Source organism: Acipenser ruthenus, unplaced genomic scaffold (assembly GCF_902713425.1).
Source record: "Acipenser ruthenus unplaced genomic scaffold, fAciRut3.2 maternal haplotype, whole genome shotgun sequence".
NCBI lineage: Eukaryota > Metazoa > Chordata > Actinopteri > Acipenseriformes > Acipenseridae > Acipenser > Acipenser ruthenus.
The window spans coordinates 83,133-103,620 of NW_026708029.1; the positions used below are offsets into that span (position 1 = coordinate 83,133).

Consider the following 20,488-nt stretch of genomic DNA (forward strand, 5'->3'; position numbering starts at 1 on the left):
GGGAGAAGTTGAAGTCATATGAATTCAAACAATGAATTCAAATTGCATTGGGAATCCAATCCAACGAACACAAGATAGCATCCGGAAATATTGTTAAAAATCCTATACTACCCTGCCTTTCCAATATGACAGTTACAAAAGCTTTGGGAATAGGATCTATCTTCAGGTTTCTCAAACTGATTATTATGATTATGATTATTAAGATGTTTAAAAAAAAACATGCAAACACAGCTCTATATAATTTACATCTTTAACAAAAACACTTTTTTTTTCTCTGCTCTCCAAAAACATACCGCTCCCTAATCATATAGTATCTGAAATTATATATATATATATATATCTTTTTTTATATATATCTTTTTTCCTGTACAACATATCGAAACGTTGGGCAGCTGGCTCTTTGAGCTAAAATATATATATATATATATACCTGCTTGATTCTGCACCAGTCTTCTCTGGACTTTTCATCACACGTTCCTAGCCTCGTCCTGACGATTTAGATCACATTTGGCTGCAATCTGACACACTCTCTTTTATAGGGTTACAAGAGGACCCTATGTATGTGTGTGCACTGGTTTATATGGGAGGCAGAGAGATAAAGAACAGGCAAAAGACATTGTGTGTATCAGAGTTTTATTATGTATAAAAAGTGAAAAGCGAGCGCACACACACACACACACATCTATCTGTATCTCAGTCTGGCTCTCTCCCTCACTTCTTGCCCTGCTTCTGCAGGTGGATCTGGAAGAGCTGCTCACAGGAGATGGACAGACCAACTACCAGAGCCACAAACTCCTCGAAGTCCACCTCCCCGTCTCCGTTCTGATCCAGATCCTTCATGATCTTATCCACCGCCGCTGGGTTCTTCTGGCTCTGTGAGAGGGGAGAGGGAGACGCGGTGAGCGACATGGGAACAGAACACAGTCTACCAACGAGAGGAGGCCGTTCGGCCCATCAAGGTTTGTCCAGTTCCGAGCAGCTGATTGATCTCAGAACTTTGTCAAGTCGGGTCTGAAAGGATCCCAGTGATTCAGCATCAACAGCATGGCTAGGTAACCCTTGGTAACCCATTCCATCCCATCACTACTCTGTATGTACAGAGGTGTCTCCTACCCTCTGTTCTAAGTCTGTCTCCTCTTGATTTCCAACTGCGTGTCCTCTGGTCCTGGTTTTTGTGCTGCTCTTGAGAGTAATGGTTAGGGTTAACTTTGCCCCCCTCCTTTCCCCCTCCCCGGTACCCACCTTGAGGAAGCTGCTGAGCTCGTTGGTCATAAGATCTTTCAGCTCCCTCTTGTTGAGTGAGTTGGCGCGGCCCTCCTTGCCAGCGTACTTGTGGAAGATGGTGATGAGGGACTCCATGCAACGTTCCAGTTCAGAAGGCATTTTCAGGGTCGGGCTGTGCAAAACAAAACAAAACGAGTTAGGATTGCGGGGGGGGGGGGGGGGGGGGACGGTTAAAATGTGCATTCTTTTCCCTGGCAGAGACAATTGAAAGTTTCTGTTGCTGGGGAGGTGGGGTTAGGATTGTAATATAATCTCAGTGTGTACGTGACACTGAAGAAAGCAGAACCATAACCCCAAATCACAGCATCCCAACTTCATGAAAAAATCACAATGAATTGTCTGCATTGCCATTATAGTTCCCCTGTCTCTGTCTGTCTGCATTTCCATTGCAGTGCCAATGTCTGTCTGTCTGCATTGTCATTGGACATAATCGAGAGAGGTGCATTGCCACTGTCTGTCTGTCTGTCTGTCTGTCTGAATCTTTTGGGAATAGAGCCCTAAGTATAAATAGGCATGTTTCAGCTCGTGCCTTCATAAGTGTAAGCCTTTCAGAAACTCCCTCAAAATGTTTGAAAACTGGAATTGCTAACTGCCCTGCCCTGCCCTTCCCCCCTTCCCCTTCCCCCCACCCCCCACCCTCCCTCTTAATGATTCACAGACTCCTGGCAGAGGTTACAGCTCTGCTAATGGCCACGCCTGGGCTGGAACTCTGCAATGCTGGAAAAGTTTGGGAAAAGTTTCTACAGCATTTCAAACTTTCAAATAACTTTTCTGGTCCAAATGATATTATCTATCTACCTAGCTATCTATATATATATGACTATTGTTATGTTTCAGCAAACATAGGTCAAACTAAGTTTGGGCTGGCGGCCTACATCTGGGTTAATGAGTTGAAAGTCAAGCAGACAAACGTTTCAGCTCGTCTAGGTTAGATTTTTGGGCAGAGTAGCAACTCAAGAATTTGAACAAGGAAAGAGAAAGCTTGTGAAGCTTGGAAACAGTTCAAGCTTTTCAGTTCCATGTTCTAATCTCCTTGGCGTTGCATCTTTGCACTGTTGAAGTCTTTGGGTCTCATTGCTTAATCGGATTTGCAAGCAGGGTGCAAAAGGAGCTCAGAAATATAGCAAGAACTAAAGCCAAACCGTATCAGCACAGTATCAATGGAATGAGACGTCCTTCTCAATATCGATTAGGGATAGGAAAACCTTTTCAACTTCATAAGAAGTTATATTTATAAAATATATAGCAGACTCCGATATTGATGCGATCCAGCCCTCTGAAATGTCTTTATAATATATAGCACTAGACCCTGATATTGATGCGATCCAGCCCTCTGAAATGTCTTTATAATACATAGCTCTAGACCCTGATATTGATGTGATATAGCTCTCTGAAATGTCTTTATAATACATAGCACTAGACCCTGATATTGATGCGATACAACCCTCTGATATGTCTTTATAATACATAGCACTAGACCCTGATATTGATGCGATCCAGCCCTCTGAAATGTTTTTATAATATATAGCACTAGACCCTGATATTGATGCGATACAGCCCTCTGAAATGTCTTTATAATATATAGCACTAGACCCTGATATTGATGCGATCCAGCCCTCTGAAATGTTTTTATAATATATAGCACTAGACCCTGATATTGATGCGATCCAGCCCTCTGAAATGTTTTTATAATATATAGCACTAGACCCTGATATTGATGCGATACAGCCCTCTGAAATGTCTTTATAATATATAGCACTAGACCCTGATATTGATGCGATCCAGCCCTCTGAAATGTCTTTATAATATATAGCACTAGACCCTGATATTGATGCGATCCAGCCCTCTGAAATGTTTTTATAATATATAGCACTAGACCCTGATATTGATGCGATCCAGCCCTCTGAAATGTCTTTATAATATATAGCACTAGACCCTGATATTGATGCGATCCAGCCCTCTGAAATGTCTTTATAATATATAGCACTAGACCCTGATATTGATGCGATCCAGCCCTCTGAAATGTCTTTATAATATACAGCACTAGACCCTGATATTGATGAGATCCAGCCCTCTGAAATGTCTTTATAATATATAGCACTAGACCCTGATATTGATACGATCCAGCCCTCTGAAATGTCTTTATAATATATAGCACTAGACCCTGATATTGATGCGATCCAGCCCTCTGAAATGTCTTTATAATATATAGCACTAGACCCTGATATTGATGCGATCCAGCCCTCTGAAATGTCTTTATAATATATAGCAGACCCTGATATTGATGTGATATGAAATACCTTTATAATACAGTATATAGTAAACCCTGATACTGATGCCATACAGCCAAAATAAATTCCTTTGTATCAAATGGAAATGAGCTATTGTTAAATCTATAAATATTAAATATTCCTGAAAATATGAAAATAGGTTTTGCTTTATCCAGACTGCATACTGTATGTCTGAAAACTAATCAGGTCAAAACCGGAGACAGTTAGATAAGGGTGTTGTCTCCGGTTAGTGCGTGGCGATGAAGCGGAATGGGCTTGTGCATTTCAATCTGTGGTTTTAGAGAAAGACAGAGACAATTAAAAAAATATTTCTATCAGCATTGTGTAGGCAGCGATACCGCTAATCAAAAAATCCACAACAACAAAGTTTGTAAAAAAAAAAAAACTTTTGCAGAACAAAGCAAAGTATTACATAATCCGAAAACTTTTGGTAAAGTTACAGGGCGTGATTGTTAAGACCTTCCCCGAAACATTAAATAAAAAAAGGTGTTAACTTACCTAAGGCGCTTGTAGAAGGAGAAATGAGTGCGGGATGAACAGGAGCTGGAGAGATTGTCTGTGCAGGGCTCGGGAATCCGCAGCGGTTATACGAGGGTAAGGAACGCCCAGTATTACACACACAGCACATTCCAAAACCATGCAGTCGAACACTGTGTAGAAAAAGGGTGGGGCCGCCTCGGACCGCTTTAACACACACTTCACATGATTACTGTTGTATCATCGGTCCTGCGGGGCTGTGCCACGCAGGGACTGTTTGCATTTTTGGGGGAAGGCGAGTTGTTGCTTGGAGAGTGAAGAGGGGAGGGGAGAGGGGGGGGGGTCGTTCTGCTATCAACAAGTATAGCTAACTTTAAAAAAAAAAATCTAGTTAAACAAATGATTAGCGCCACAAAGAAAACATATTAACTGAGTTGTTACGAGATAATATTTTGCAATAATGGTTATTTCGCAATAGGGAGTTTTACTTATTAACACCACTCATGTCACTGTTCACATTCAGTCTCTTCATTTTGTTTTTAAATTTGGTTGTGTGGTTGTGTTTAGTGATTAACTAGTACAAAGTACGTATTATATAGGTAAGACACTCCCCGCACACTTTGCCCGCCGTTGCAATGAGGGGGTCCCTGGTTCTATTATTATTATTATTATTATTATTATTATTATTATTATTATTATTATTATTATTATTATTTATTTCTTAGCAGACGCCCTTATCCATGGCGACTTACAATCGTAAGCAAATACATTTCAAGTGTTACAATACAAGTAATACAATAAGAGCAAGAAATACAATAACTTTGTCTCTAGGGGTCCGGACACACCCTGGCCTAACCCAATTGGGCATGAAATGGTGAAAATGGGTATTAATTTATTGCAGTAACAATATTATGCATCAGTGAAGGTTTTTTTTTACTAAACTATAATATACTATATATATATATATATATATATATATATATATATATATATATATATATATATATATATATATATATAATGAAATATATATGACTAATTTATTTTAAACAAATGATTAAAATCTAGATCTGTACGTACGCTCTGACTCACTCCGCTGAGTACGCTTTCCGGTGTGATGTCGGTTTTATCGGGGTTTCTGGTTCCGAAGGTCTGCCTGTCGCTTTCATGAATGAAAGAACACAGGGAGTGATTCGGACTCTGCCCGAGAAGCGTTAGACAGACGCGGTTTACCCGGGCAAAGCACGAAATAACTTATTTTAATTTGTATTTCGGGCTTCGCCCAAAGTCAGCGGGCAATTCGCGTAACATATGCATTAAACAAACAAACAAAAACAGTAGATTTATATTTAGGCTTTAGCACTTTGGAGCTTGGTTTCAGGAGACTGTAGGTTTCAGTCCACTCCACTATGCAGAACACGAATCTGTTTTTGAAAACATGCACACATCAAGGATTTTTTTTTTTTTTTTTTATAATGAGTTTTTACTTTTTCCATAAATAAAAAACACTTCACTGCATCACAATTACATTTGTGATTAGATATCTATACCGATTATTGAGGTCTGTGTTGAAAACAAAACACCCAAATAACAGTTTGATCAATTGCCGTTGTGTATGCTGGTTCTTGAAATAAGGGATCATTTAACAAGAAATGACTCACAGCAGCAGCTGGGTTTATAGTTTCACGCCCCCTGACTTCCTGCAGCTCCGTGCTAGTTCAATAGCGTTTGAGGTACGATTGCTTTATTACCCTAATTAGCCTTTGATTCACACTTGATTCACAATGAATATGAAATTACTCCAGGCACCACCCAAAATGTCCTAATAACAAATACACATACGTATTGGTTGTTCATCCATAACTCATTTCTGTGTTTGCTTTAAGAAGTGTGTGTGTGTGTGTCTCTATGGGCTAACACCTTAAGTGTCTCTAATCACTGTGTATTTACTTAGTAAATACATGTGTACCTCTACATGATTACAATGCTAGTATGCATAGTTACAATGCACTCCAAAAATATATAGTGTTGCACGACCCCACACGTTGCTACAACTGTTTAAATTATGTGTAATATTTTCATTGTTAACATCCTGACAACTTTTTACACTTATAACTTTAAAGTCTGTTTCAAAGCTCTTGTGTCTGCTCTAGTGCACTGATAGTGTCAGGATTATTGCTCGTATTTTCAAACAGGTAACACACAAGAACGATCCGTGATGTGGTACGGAACAGAGAAAGCCAGAGCACTTGTTATGTTTTTTTTTTTTTAATCGCTCTTCCTGCAGTGATTTAGAGGACAGATCTCAAACCACAGTGCACTAGAGCAGACATTTGAAAAAGTTATAAGTGTAAAAAGTTGTCAGGATGTTAATGAAAAGAAAGATGACAGGTACGTTATTTAAACAGTTGTAGCATCACGCTAGATTTTTCAGAACCCCTCTACTTACTCCTTAATGTATCTTTTTGCATGACAACCCTAACCCTAACCCTATCCCTAAGATTTGATGCAGGCGAGTGCCGAAAAAAATGTGGTAAATTCGGGATTCGCCAAGAAGCCCTAAGCGAAACTTGATTGGAGCGCCAGACTCGCCAGACCACCGGGTTTCGTCCCTTAACATGGTGTGTGTGTGCGTGTGTGTGTGTGTGTGTGTATATATATATATATATAAATTTTGCAAAGACACCAAACCGAAATATGTCCATTTCATATTACAGGTTTGATATTTTGGGATCCTAAATTATATGAACAAATAAACAGACACACTGTTAAATTAATTATATATATATATGAGAGAGAGAGAGAGACAACACAAATCATGTAAATCAAAGAAACTACAAAATGATATCGCAAACTTCTACCAGAAGCCATAATAGTAGTACAGTATTTCCTGTTAGATTTCAAAATGTCACATGTTTCAGTTTTTATCAATTTTTCTTTAAGTAGATGGAAAACTACAAAGCAGTATGCCATTCAATCTGTTAATGTAACATTATTCAGCAGGTTTCATTCGACTTTATGAAGCAAAAGGAGTTCATTCTGCAGAGAGGGTGATGCAAATCTTTTAGCTGTATCTGTAGATATGTATGCACTGCAGTGTACTCTAGGATCTGGTCCTGTTGTATTTTTTAGGCTCCTCATTCAAACAAGGCTCTGATCGTGTCCAGCTTTCTGTCTGCCGGTCAAAGCAGGGATGGAAATAAGACTCATATTGCACAGCACTTTCTTCCATTCCTGGTTTTACTATGAGTTTATTCAGCCACACCTGAACTTGTTACATGCACACTGTGGCTAATCAAGCTCGTAGTAAAACCTGGAATGGGTAAAACTGCTGTGCAGTAGGAGTCTTGTTTCCATCCTTTCCAGTCTGCCAGTAATGTTCCGCATGGTGAGCACCCTTACCTGCTTGATTTTGTACCAATCATCTCTGGACTTTTCATCACACGCTCCTAGCCTCCTCGTGATGATTTAGATCACATTTGGCTGCAATCTCTTTTATAGGGTTACAAGAGGACCCTCTGTATGTGTGTGCACTGGTTCATATGGGAGGCAGAGAGATAAAGAACAGGCAGAAGGCGTTGTGTGTATCAGGGTAGTTTATTCTGCATGAAAAGTGAAAAGCACACACACATCAGTCTGGCTCTCCCCCTCACTTCTTGCCCTGCTTCTGCAGGTGGACTCGGAAGAGCTGCTCACAGGAGATGGACAGACCCACCACCAGAGCCACAAACTCCTCGAAGTCCACCTCCTGGTCTCCATTCTGATCCAGATCCTTCATGATCTTATCCACCGCCGCTGGGTTCTTCTGGCTCTGTGAGAGGGGAGAGGGAGACGCGGTGAGCGACATGGGAACAGAACACAGTCTACCAACGAGAGGAGGCCGTTCGGCCCATCAGCACTCGTCCGGTTCCTGCAGCTGATTGATCTCAGAACTTTGCCAAGTCGGGACTGAAAGGATCCCAGTGATTCAGCATCAACAGCGTGGCTCGGTAACCCTTGGTAACCCATTCCATCCCATCACTACTCTGTATGTACAGAGGTGTCTCCTATCAATCAATCTTTATTTTATATAGCACCTTTCACAGTGGAACACCATCACAAAGTGCTTTACAAGATACAGTAAAAAAAACAATACATAATACATCAAATACAGTGAAAAACAATGCAAATTAATACATTAAATAATACAAGGCTAGGATGTGAAAATTCTAAAATATTGTCGATGCATATGTCATATAGAATCATAAGAAAATACAGTGAAAGATCAGAAGTGGCAAAGACACAACAGCTAATAACAGATATCAGGCTTAAAGAGCATGGAAAGCAAGAGAGAACAAGTGGGTCTTGAGGGTTGATTTAAAGCGAGCGACGGTGGGAGCAGCACCAACCAAAGCTGGGAGAGAGTTCCAGAGAGTCGGAGCCATGAAGCTAAACAAGCGTTCTCTCCGAGTGTGGTGCACTTGTGCTTGGGGATAACAAGCAGGCCAGTCTCGGAAGACCTCAGCTGGCGGGCAGGGACACAGCGGGACAGCAGGTTGAGGAGGTACTCGGGACCTGTGTGATGAAGGGCCTTGTAGGTGAGCAGGAGAGTTTTGAAAGTAATTCTGAACTTTACAGGTTGCCAGTGCAGCCAGGTAAGAAGGGGAGGGGGTGATGTGTTCACGTTTTTTTACATCTGGTAAGGATCTTGGCGGCAGCATTCTGATGTAGCTGCAGTTGGATGATGGCGCGTGCCAGGAGACCACCATAGAGAGTTGCAGTAGTCGAGTCGAAAGGAGACAAATACATGACAGAGTATCTTCAGGTAGGGATGGAGATGTTTCAAAGGTGGTAGAAGGAAGATGGAGGAGATGTGGGTTTCGTACTGTGGGGGAAGGCAGCAGCAGACAGTTTCCGAGGTTCAGGGCAGCTATATTGAGATTCTTAAGTTGAGTTTTAGATCCTACTAGAAGGAGTTCAGATTTGCTAGTGTTGAGCTGAAGAAAATTGGTAGACATCCAGACCTCGATGTCTTGAATGCAATCCGAGAGTCGGACCATGCCAGAGGATCATCCAGGGTCTAGTTTTAAGTAGAGCTGGGTGTCGTCAGCATAGGAGTGAAACATGAGGCTGTGTTGGCGGATGAGGTGACCCAAGGGAAGCATGTAGATATTGAAGAGAAGATGCCCAAGAACAGACCCTTGAGGGACACCACAAGTGACTGGCTTGCAACAACCGGTACCCACCTTGAGGAAGTTGCTGAGCTCGTTGGTCATGAGCTCTTTCAGCTCCTTCTTGTTCAGGGAGTTGGCGCAGCCCTCCTTGCCAGCGTACTTGTGGAAGATGGTGATGAGGGACTCCATGCAGCGTTCCAGTTCAGAAGGCATTTTCAGGGTCGGGCTGTGCAAAACAAAACAAAACGAGTTAGGATTGCGGGGGGGGGGAGGGTTACAAATGTGCATTCTTATCCCTGGCAGAGACAATTGAAAGTTTCCATTGCTGGGGAGGGGGGGTTAGGATTGTAATATAATCTCAGTGTGTATGTGACACTGAAGAAAGCATAACCATAACCCAAAATCACAGCATTCCAACTTCATGAAAAATTCACAGTGAATTGTAGTACCACTGTCAGCATTGCCATTACAGTCACTGTGTGTTTGCATTGTAATTTTGTTTATTTAGCAGACACCTTTATTCAAGGCAACTTACAGAGACTAGGGTGTGTGAACTATGCATCCGCTGCAGAGTCACTTACAATTACATCTCACCCGAAAGACGGAGCACAAGGAGGTTAAGTGATTTGCTCAGGGTCACACAATGAGTCAGTGGCTGAGGTGGGATTTGAACCGGGGACCTCCTGGTTACAAGCCCTTTTCTTTAACCACTGGACCACACAGCCTCCTCCATTGCAGTGCCCCTGTCTGTCTGCATTGTCATTGCAGTGCCCCTGTCTGTCTGCTCTGTCATTGCAGTGCCCCGTCAGTCTGCATTGCCATTGCAGTGCCACTGGCTGCGTTAATGATACTTTTTCGCCTGGCTAGATTGCATCCACAGTCTGTGGCTGACGTCAAGGATTTTGCAGACTGAGCATAAACGGTTTTGGGTCATCGGCTGCCAGGCAGACAGAGCAAACATGGAGGCTGAATTGTGTGAAATCCTTATTGCAGAAGAAGTGGACACATTAAAAGTTTCATGTTGTACAGAAACCCGAGATGGAATTGTTTTCCTGTAACTCACTGAAGAGGCCCATCTATTATTTTTTATAATCTATGGATATCCTTGTGATGCTAATATTAAAGAAGACGAGGTTCAGCAGTAGAGTTCTTTGGCAGTCAATCTCGGATTGTTATTAACCTTCCTCACAATTCTTCTGCTTGTCCTTGGTGAAAGAACCTTCTTTCTTCCAGACCGAGGGAGCGTTGTGACAGTACCGTGAGTCTTGTACTTCTTGATAATAGAAACAATAGTTGAAATTGGGATATTCAAATGCTTTGAAATCTTCTTGTATCCTTCTCCAGCTTTATGACAATAAATCATTTTCTGCCTAGTCTTCATATAGCTCTTTACAGATAGCAATCATCCTGTGCAAAACCCTTTTATACTCTCTAAGAATGTTCACCTACAATCCAGCATTTTCTAGACTTAGAATTAGGTTCTGCATTATCATATTGAAATGTCTAGCACCTTCTAGACAATACTATCATAGCATCAAAGGGTATGAATACTTTTGAATTAGCATTTGTGGGGTTTTGCTAAAAAAAACTGCTTAAATAAATAATTGTAGACATCTATTTCTTTTTCCTCATCCACAAAAGAAAAACTTTTGCTACAAAAGATTTTTCCTAAAATTCTTTGTTATCAAGAAATTTCTAGAAATTATAAATTTCCATTGGGGTATGTAAACTTTTGATTACAATGGTATATATGTCTGTATTGCCATTGCAGTGCCACTGTGTCTGTCTGTCTGTATTGGCATTGCTGTGCCACTGTCTGTCTGCATTGCCATTACAGTGCCACTGTCTGTCTGTCTGCGTTGTCACTGGACACAATTGAGAAAGCATTATATTTAAACAGTTGACAAAAAAGACACACCCTACATTCTAGCCAGCCTTGAACTGGTGCTTGTAGCCAAACTGAGCCTCAATTCTGTAACTCCACAGTCCTGGGAAGAAGCACTCTGGGCTGGTGACTAAAGTCTGAGATCCCCTTACTGTGTGACTCAGTCTTACCCACCAAGTCTTACTTGATGATGGCTACTATATGACGAGCCTGGTTATTATTATTTAAGCTTCTCCATTGAGATCTGGCCCTAATTGAGGGTGGAGCAGGTAATAGCAACACAAAAAAACAGTCCTGAAACGTTTGGGACTAGGGCCCCCCCCCCCCCCAAGTATTAATATGCATGTTTCAGCTCGTACCTTTATAAGTGTAAGCCTGACAGAAACTCCCTGACTGCCCTGCCCTTCCCTCCCTCTTAATGATTCAGAGACTCCTAACTGTGCTAATTACTATTATTATTTATTTCTTAGCAGACGCCCTTATCCAGGGCGACTTACAATTGTTACAAGATATCACATTATTTTTACATACAATTACCTATTTATACAGCTGGGTTTTTACTGGAGCAATCTAGGTAAAGTACCTTGCTCAAGGGTACAGCAGCAGTGTCCCCCACCTGGGATTGAACCCACGACCCTCCGGTCAAGAGTCCAGAGCCCCTAACCACTACTCCACACTGCTGCCCATGGGTTAATGGGCTAATGGGCCACACTGCAAAAGTTTGGGAAAAGTTAGAAAAGTTTTTTACAGCATTTCAAACTTTCAAATAACTTCAAAATTATATTATCTATCTGGGCTCCTGAGTGGCGCATCCGGTAAAGGCACTCCCCGTGGAGTGCAGGATGCGCCCTATAGCCTGGACATTGCCGGTTCGAGTCCAGGCTATTCCACCGCTGACCGTGGACAGGAGTTCCCAGGGGGCGGCGCACAATTGGCCGAGCGCTGTCCGGGGGGAGAGGGCTTAGGTCGGCCAGGGTGTCCTCGGCTCACCACACACCAGCGACCCCTGTAGTCTGGCTGGGTGACTGCAGGCTTGCCTGTAAGCTGCCCAGAGCTGCGTTGTAAAAAACAATTGGCGACTACTAAATTAAAAAAATATATTTACATATTATTTATCTACCTAGATATCTATTTATACTGTATATCATTATTATTATCAAACTAAGTTTGGGCTGGGGCCTACATCTGGGTTAATGAGTTGAAAGTCAAGCAGACAAGCGTTTCAGCTCGTCTAGGCTAAGACTGGTTTATTTGATATTTTTGGGCAGAGCAGCAACTCAAGAATTCAAAGAATTTGAACAAGGAAAGAGAAAGCTTGTGAAGCATGGAAACAGTTCAAGCTTTTCAGTTCCATGTTCTAATCTCCTTGGCGTTGCATCTTTGCACTGTTGAAGTCTTTGGGTCTCATTGCTTAATCGGATTTGCAAGCAGGGTGCAAAAGGAGCTCGGAAATATAGCAAGAACTAAAGCCAAACCGTATCAGCACAGTATCATTGGAATGAGATGTCCTTCTCAATATCGATTAGGGATAGGAAAACCTTTTCAACTTCATAAGAAGTTATATTTATAAAATATATAACAGACTCCGACATTGATGCGATCCAGCCCTCTGAAATGTCTTTATAATACGTAGCACTAGACCCTGATATTGATGCGATCCAGCCCTCTGAAATGTCTTTATAATATATAGCACTAGACCCTGATATTGATGTGATCCAGCCCTCTGAAATGTCTTTATAATATATAGAACTAGATCCTGATACTGATGTGATACAGCCCTCTGAAATGTCTTTATAATATACAGCACTAGACCCTGATATTGATGTGATCCAGCCCTCTGAAATGTCTTTATAATATATAGCACTAGACCCTGATATTGATGCGATACAGCCCTCTGAAATGTCTTTATAATATATAGCACTAGACCCTGATATTGATGTGATCCAGCCCTCTGAAATGTCTTTATAATATATAGCACTAGACCCTGATATTGATGCGATCCAGCCCTCTGAAATGTCTTTATAATATATAGCACTAGATCCTGATACTGATGTGATACAGCCCTCTGAAATGTAGTTGTATCAAATAGAAATGACGTCACATTAAAATATGCTGTATCTAGTAAAATGTGTATCTATAAATATTCAATATTCCTGAAAATATGAAAATAGGATTTGTTTTATCCAAACTGTTTACATAAAATAAAAGTTATTTTGTATATCTGAAAACTAAGCCAGACAAAAATCGAGACAGTCGATAAGGGTGTTGTCTGTGGTTAGTGCGTGGCGATTAAGCCTAGTGCAACCAATCGGGATTGTACATTGCAATCTGTGGTTTTAGAGAAGGACAGGGGCAATTAAAAACACATTTCTATCAGCGTTGTGTAAGCAGCGATACCGCTAATCAAAAAAACCACAACAGAAAACTTTTGCAGAACAAAGCAAAGTATTACATAATCAGAAAACTCTGACAAAAGTTACAGGACGTGCTTTAAAATAGATGTTGATGAAAGAATGTCAAGACTTTTCCCGAAGCATTAAAAAAAAGGTAACTTACCTGGGGCGCTTGTAGAAGTAGAAATGAACGCGTCTTGAGCAAGAGCTGGAGCGATTGTCTGTGCAGGACTCGGGAATCCGCAGCGGCTATAGGACAGGGCACCGCCCAGTATTGCGCACAGCGCATTCCAAAGCCTTGCACTCGAACACGGCTTAAAAAAAGTGGCAGACACGGTTTAATTAAGACACACCTCGCATGACAGTTACTGTATCACCATTCCTGCGTGTCTGCTTTACATGGATTGTTTGCATGTTTGGGGGAAAGACGAGTTGCTGCAAGGGGAGAGAAGAAGGGGGGGGAGGGGAGAGGAGGGGAGGTCGTTCTGCTATGAGCAAGTATAGCTACGTTTATAACTTTTTAAAATCTAGTTAAACAATGTTAGCGCCACAAAGAAAACATATTAATTGAGTTGTTACGAGATAATATTTCGCAATAATGGTTGAGTTATTTCGCAATGGGGTGTTTTGCTTATTAACACACCGTTGTCACTGTTCACATTCCGTCTCTTCATTTTGCTTTTAAATTGGTTGTGTGGTTGTGTTTAGTGATTAACTAATAGAAAGTATGTACTGTATAGGTAAGACTCTCCCCGCACACTTTGCCCGCCGTTGCAATGAGGAGAGGTATGGCATATAAAGCATATTTAGAAAGCTACGGTAAATGCATGGCAAAATCATGGGGGAAAACTGCAAACTTACTGTGCGTATTTACCAATTACTGTGGTGAACTTTTATAAGGGAGGTCAGAACACATGCCCCTACCCTCCCCAATGATCTTCAATAATAATACAGACAAACATGCATACAGACAAGCTATGCTTTACAATGCCAATGCAGACAGACAGATAGTGGCATTACAATGACAATGGTTCTGTGTTATACTGAGGGGCAATGGTAGCACAAGTATAGGGCAGCTACAATGGGTCGAGGCTGCCATTGGTAGACTGGGACCCCTGTGTGCTATGCTAACTATACCCTTCTCAAATGATCTTCAATGGCAATGCAATATTTAAAAAGGGACCCAAGAATTATATTTTGGATTAAAACTGAATTGAACATCGCAATTTTAATTCTGAGACTCAATAAGAATCAAGACCATTGGAAGCAGCGGGTGCAGTTACAACACATTACTTTTTTTCAATGTGATCATTTCATTTCTTCCACTGGGTGGCACCAAAACCACAGTTAATCTTGTATATAGAGTCGGTGGGGGTTGAGCACAGTTGAAATAGCTCAGCATTTCCCACACAAACACAAAGCCAGGTAAAGGAAGATTTGGAAAAAAATGGTTACACCAACATATCGGTACAACCGAACCTTGAAACACGACATAAAAGCACAGCAAAGTGTAAGAAAGCACAGTGAAAGGTAAAGCATAGGGAAGCATTGTAAAGCACAGAGAGGTATGGTAAAGCATAGGGAAGCATTGTAAAGCACAGAGAGGTGTGGTAAAGCATAGGGAAGCATTGTAAAGCACAGAGAGGTGTGGTAAAGTATAGGGAAGCATTGTAAAGCACAGAGAGGTCTGGTAAAGCATAGGGAAGCATTGTAAAGCACAGAGAGGTCTGGTAAAGCATAGGGAAGCATTGTAAAGCACAGAGAGGTCTGGTAAAGCATAGGGAAGCATTGTAAAGCACAGAGAGGTCTGGTAAAGCATAGGGAAGCATTGTAAAGCAGAGAGAGGTATGGTAAAGCATAGGGAAGCATTGTAAAGCACAGAGAGGTCTGGTAAAGCATAGGGAAGCATTGTAAAGCACAGAGAGGTCTGGTAAAGCATAGGGAAGCATTGTAAAGCACAGAGAGGTCTGGTAAAGCATAGGGAAGCATTGTAAAGCACAGAGAGGTCTGGTAAAGCACAGGGAAGCATTGTAAAGCACAGAGAGGTGTGGTAAAGCATAGGGAAGCATTGTAAAGCACAGAGAGGTGTGGTAAAGCACATTAAAAAACAAACATTATCTTCTCTGAGCCACACCCAAACCTGTTCCCATGGCTTCTGTGCTACTAGGGAGTTGAGGTTTTGCTTTCTGTGGTATAAACAGCTCCTTTAATATCCCTGTGTTTGCCCTTGAGATTTTAATGCTCTGGTTCAAAATTGGATTTTTATTCTGAGCCTGCACCCAATCCAAACCCAATGTGTTACTCTAGAGATTCTGAGACCGTGGCACTGCATTCTGTATTATACTGAGTGGCAATGGAAGCACAAGTATAGGGCAGCTACAATGGGCTGCCATTGGAAGAATGGAACCACAGGGTGCTGACTATACCCTTCCTGAATGATCTTCAATGGCAATGTAGACAGCCAGACAGTGGCACTACAATGGCAATGGTTCTGTATGGGGCAATGGAAGCACAGGTATAGGGCAGCTACAATGTGGTTGAATAGCTAGCTTCTTCAGGGTCACACGCTGGGATTATACTCTATGTGAATTGTGATTGTGTATCAAAATGTGCAAAAAAAAAAAAAATTAATTGAAGGAAGCTTGCCTTGGACATTGCTTTGTGCGCAAGAGTAAACTGAAAACTGTAGCAAAAAACTGGTGTAGCAGCCGCTGGCATGTTTGAGTTTGTGTGGTTTGGGCATTTTCACAGCGCCGCACAGAAAACAAACGATAACGCCCTGCAAACAGCTGCTTCACTGTTGAGTGTGATTACCGAGCCGGGCCGGGGGACCCCACGTGACTCCAGCATTCAAACGAAGGGATCCCATTTCAGACAGCTTTTCCAACAGGCTGCAGCTTTGTCTCGTCTCTTTAATATTTCAATTCCTGCAGGTTGGAGCTTGGATTCAACCCAGCCGATTTGCACCTTCATTCAAATGGTCTTCCCACCTCCTCCCCCACACTGTAGATTCACGCTCCCTGTGCAGCAAGTATTAGGGTCCCCACATCCTGACACCACTGTAGAGTCACACTGCTAGCAGGATGTGGGGATCCTGATACCTGCTGCACAGGGAGAGTGAATCTACAGTGTGGGGGTGTCAGGATGTGGGGATCCTGATACCTGCTGCACAGGGAGAGTGAATCTACAGAGTGGGGGTGTCAGGATGTGGAGACCCTAATACCTGCTGCACAGGGAGAGTGAATCTACAGTGTGGGGGTGTCAGGATGTGGGGATCCTGATACCTGCTGCACAGGGAGAGTGAATCTACTGGGCAATGGGATCACATCCTCATAAATTCCCATCCAACGGGTCAATATTGGATCCAAAGTCTTTCCAGAACTGAAGTGTCCAGAAAAGGGAATATCGTGGACCAACCGCATGACCTCGGGCTGGAAAGACTTCAGAGCCAATGATTGGGTTTCAAGCTGTTTTGTACCCGAGGCTTGGGATACTCTATACCAGTGGTATTCAATTACACTCAGTGGAGGGCCAGATAAGGGCTAGATCTTGGGGGGCCACTTACACTGATATGATTTGCCAATATATGCGAATAATGATTATATGAATACAGTATTGAGAAAATAAAGTTTTAATACTGCTGCATACTGTACAGAGTCAGTCACACCCACACACACACACACACACACACACACACACACACACACGCACACGTTTGTTTAAGGGGGTGTTACCAGCATCCTCTTTCTGGATTACTTAACCCCCCAGCAGAACATTCTCTCCCTCACTCCTGTCCCAGGTACACAGTCTCTTTAGCTACACAGGTAAGACTCGATTCATTTTATCACCATTATCAGAATTACTTTGCCCTTTCCTAGACCTTTGCTTTTGTTGGTTTCTATTTTTTTAATTCAATTTTTCCATCAAAAATGTTTAGCTAATGCACAGATATAGAGTAACAGGTTATGATTATGTACAACTTAAATGAAACGCATAATGTATGGATAGATATGCCATTTTTGTACCAGAAGCATGGGCATAGCTAGCATGGGATACATTTTTGTTATTCCACTTGAGTGGAAAAACATGAGTGGAAAAACATGAGTGGAAAAACATGCTTAAAGAGACTGGTTTCGAATGTGCAATTTAGCATGTATGTTTTTTCAGTTAAGCATTTAAATATTTAGGAACATTTGTTGGATAATAACTACAGAAAATGATCCATTTTGAATGTGACAACGCTATTATTTCTGCTGTAATACGTGGTATGTTTTTCATTAAATATCTTGGACCATGAAATGCAATTAAATAAGTGAATAAAATGCAGCCCCAACCAAAGGCGATTGGTTCACCTCTGCAGTGCATGTTACCTTACATCACAAACACCTTTAATCTTCAATCGAATGTTCTTCCAACTCTCGCACCCGGCTCAACCAGTTTGGAGGCAGCGTTATAATTTCTGTAAGCCCTATTTCATTTGCATGAAAACGATCGCATTTGCATTAAAACGACTGGAACACTCCGACTCGTTTCATCGCGTTCTAGTTTTATTCCTCTGAGAAAAAAAGTTTTCTCCATGAAAAACACTTTTACAATGTGTGTCTCTGACTACAGAAGTGTTCAAAAGTTTGGCAACAGCAAATGGTTTCCAGCAAGACTAGGGGGCTGGGGATTGTGTTGCCCATGTTTCCTCACTCAGACCCCTTCCTTACTAAACTTTTTTGGGTAACACGTTGCTATAAGTATCTGTAATAGCTGTGTATTTACATAGTAGTTACTCAGTAAATACATGCACTCTTACACAATTACAATGTTATTATGCATAGTTACAATGTATGTAATGTGTATAACATAACACTAAACCCTAACTCTAACCCTAACCGTTTTCTGATACAATTCTATACTTACATATATCCTGCAAAAAAAGATTTCCACATTAAGTTGTAACTATGCATAATAACACTGTAACTAAGTGTAAGTACACATGTAATTACTAAGTAACTACCATGCAAATACACAGTGATCAAATACACCTAATGTAAACTTTAACGCTGATATAGCTGTCCAGCCATGGTGATGGGGGATGGATGTCACTGACTAGCTCTATTCACACAGCCCCCCTCTCAGTGAGTTTGCTCCTGGCTTTTCTCAGCATCAGTTCAACATGTCTCCCTGTTTCTGTAGGTCACAGTCCCACCATGGCCGCTCCGAGAAGCACCGCCCTAGAGGGGAGTCTCAAGACCATGATCGAGGTTTTTCACTTCTATGCCACGAAGCAGGGAGACCCCCACTCTTTGAACAAGGGGGAGTTCCATGCGCTGGTCTCCACAGAGCTGGCCAACGTGCTGGCGGTGAGAGACACTTACATCACACTTCTAGTTTAAAAAACTAGATGAACATAAATTAGATCTTTTATTTAACATCAGTATTTATGTATGCAGTGGCACAATTAAGGGGGGGTCGGGGCTCAGAGGGCTGGATGTTTTTACTGCTGTAGGGAACTAAAAACTTTTAGATGGGACACTTCATCCGTTGGGGCACTCATACGCCCATGGGCTTATATAGTGGCTGGATCTTCTAATCTACCCAGATATAAATCTGTGACCCTGTGATTGCACAGTAAGCATGTCTGTCTGTCTGTCTCTCTGCAGGACCAGTCGGACAGAGACAAGGTGAACACTCTCCTGTCCTCTCTGGACGCTGACAAGAATGGAGAGGTGGACTTCGAGGAGTACATGAGCATGCTGTCCTCGCTGGCCATCAAATGCAACCAGCTGCTGACCGGAGCTCCGGCTCACAGACAATGAGGAGACCAGCCACCTTCCAGCAACAACTCAGAGGGGAGCGGGTTAAATTGTTTCCCCTGTTATAATCATAGCAAAGTGTAACAAAGTACAGTGAAATCACTGTAAAGCTAGCATTGTAAGAGGTATGGTAAAGCGTATTAATAAGCATAGCAAACCAGGGTAAATTATGGTAAATTCATAGTATAGCCAAGGGAAAAGCATGAGGGAGAAACTGCAAAAATACTGTAGTAAACTTTGATTAGGGTCGTTATGGGCTTTTTAAAAAATATTTTTGGCATTGGTATGGATGGTGATTTATGAATAAAGATAAAGGAAATTTGTTGTTTGGAAATTCTGTATTATTCCTTATTCAGCGGCATGCAAACTGACAGCCTCTATACACCGCTGGGGAGCGAAACACTCAAGACATGTTTCCAGGGTGATCCTTAGCAAGGTCCGTCCTCGCCACGGCGCTATCTAAACAGATACAAGACTCACACAGTGCACACGCTACACCGCACGATCCCCGGAGCGCAGCGCCTGCTAGGTAATTACCCACAGCGACATGGTCGTTATCCTGCACTTAGATGTACTTCAGGAAAGACAGACCATCAAGTGTCTGCTGGTAATGTACGGTGGCTGAGAAGGGCAAAGAGGTAACAAATCTACACAGAGACATAGGAGGACTGAAACAGAGAAAGGGGCGGGGTATCTGAGAAAGGGGCGGGGTATCTGAGAAAGGGGCGGGGTATCTGAGAAAGGGGCGGGGACATCTGAGAAAGGGGTGTGGACAAAACGATACTATCCAAACAATACCTGCCACCTCGCCAGCGCACGCACGGGCCCCAGCGGCTCACCAAACGATACCTGCCACCTTCCCAGAAAGGGGTGGGGACATTTTTTTTTTTTTGGGGGGGGGGGGGGGGGGAGAAGGTGAAGCAAGGTTCTGGTCAGCTACACTTACAATATTAACAGTGCAGCAATCTCGGAAATGGATCCTGTAACAAATACGTCCTTCTTAACTAAACCAGCAATCTGTTTAATGCAATATGAAATGGCCCCGATTTACACACTCAATTCAAAAGCAATACAAAACCTTTATTCACAAATCACAGCTGATATCGGCAATGCAAAAAACAGCGCACCCTTATCAACCTTTACCACAGTACACTCGCACAGGAATGTTCCCATGGTTATACAATACAGCACATAAATTCAC

The 20,488-nt window shown here is 42.0% G+C and overlaps 3 protein-coding genes across 3 annotated transcripts; 1 reads left to right on the top strand and 2 right to left on the bottom strand.

Moving 5' to 3' along the window:
- Positions 1-616: 616 nt before the first annotated feature.
- Positions 617-4,232, bottom strand: LOC117962373 (protein S100-A1-like). Its single transcript, XM_033994353.3, has 3 exons — positions 4,074-4,232; positions 1,243-1,396; positions 617-873 (listed from the first exon to the last, which is right to left on the bottom strand). The coding sequence occupies exons 2-3, from the start codon at positions 1,381-1,383 to the stop codon at positions 712-714; spliced, it is 303 nt and encodes a 100-aa protein (XP_033850244.3). The 5' UTR covers positions 1,384-1,396; positions 4,074-4,232; the 3' UTR covers positions 617-711.
- Positions 4,233-7,630: 3,398 nt separating this feature from the next.
- Positions 7,631-13,817, bottom strand: LOC117395447 (protein S100-A1-like). The gene is made up of 3 exons (XM_059019646.1): positions 13,647-13,817; positions 9,278-9,431; positions 7,631-7,863 (listed from the first exon to the last, which is right to left on the bottom strand). Exons 2-3 carry the CDS (start codon positions 9,416-9,418, stop codon positions 7,702-7,704), a joined length of 303 nt encoding a protein of 100 aa, XP_058875629.1. The 5' UTR covers positions 9,419-9,431; positions 13,647-13,817; the 3' UTR covers positions 7,631-7,701.
- A 3,344-nt stretch (positions 13,818-17,161) lies between these two features.
- LOC117965056 (protein S100-A1-like) lies at positions 17,162-19,621 on the top strand. Its single transcript, XM_034909988.2, has 3 exons — positions 17,162-17,307; positions 18,668-18,834; positions 19,135-19,621. Exons 2-3 carry the CDS (start codon positions 18,682-18,684, stop codon positions 19,288-19,290), a joined length of 309 nt encoding a protein of 102 aa, XP_034765879.2. The 5' UTR covers positions 17,162-17,307; positions 18,668-18,681; the 3' UTR covers positions 19,291-19,621.
- Positions 19,622-20,488: the final 867 nt, after the last annotated feature.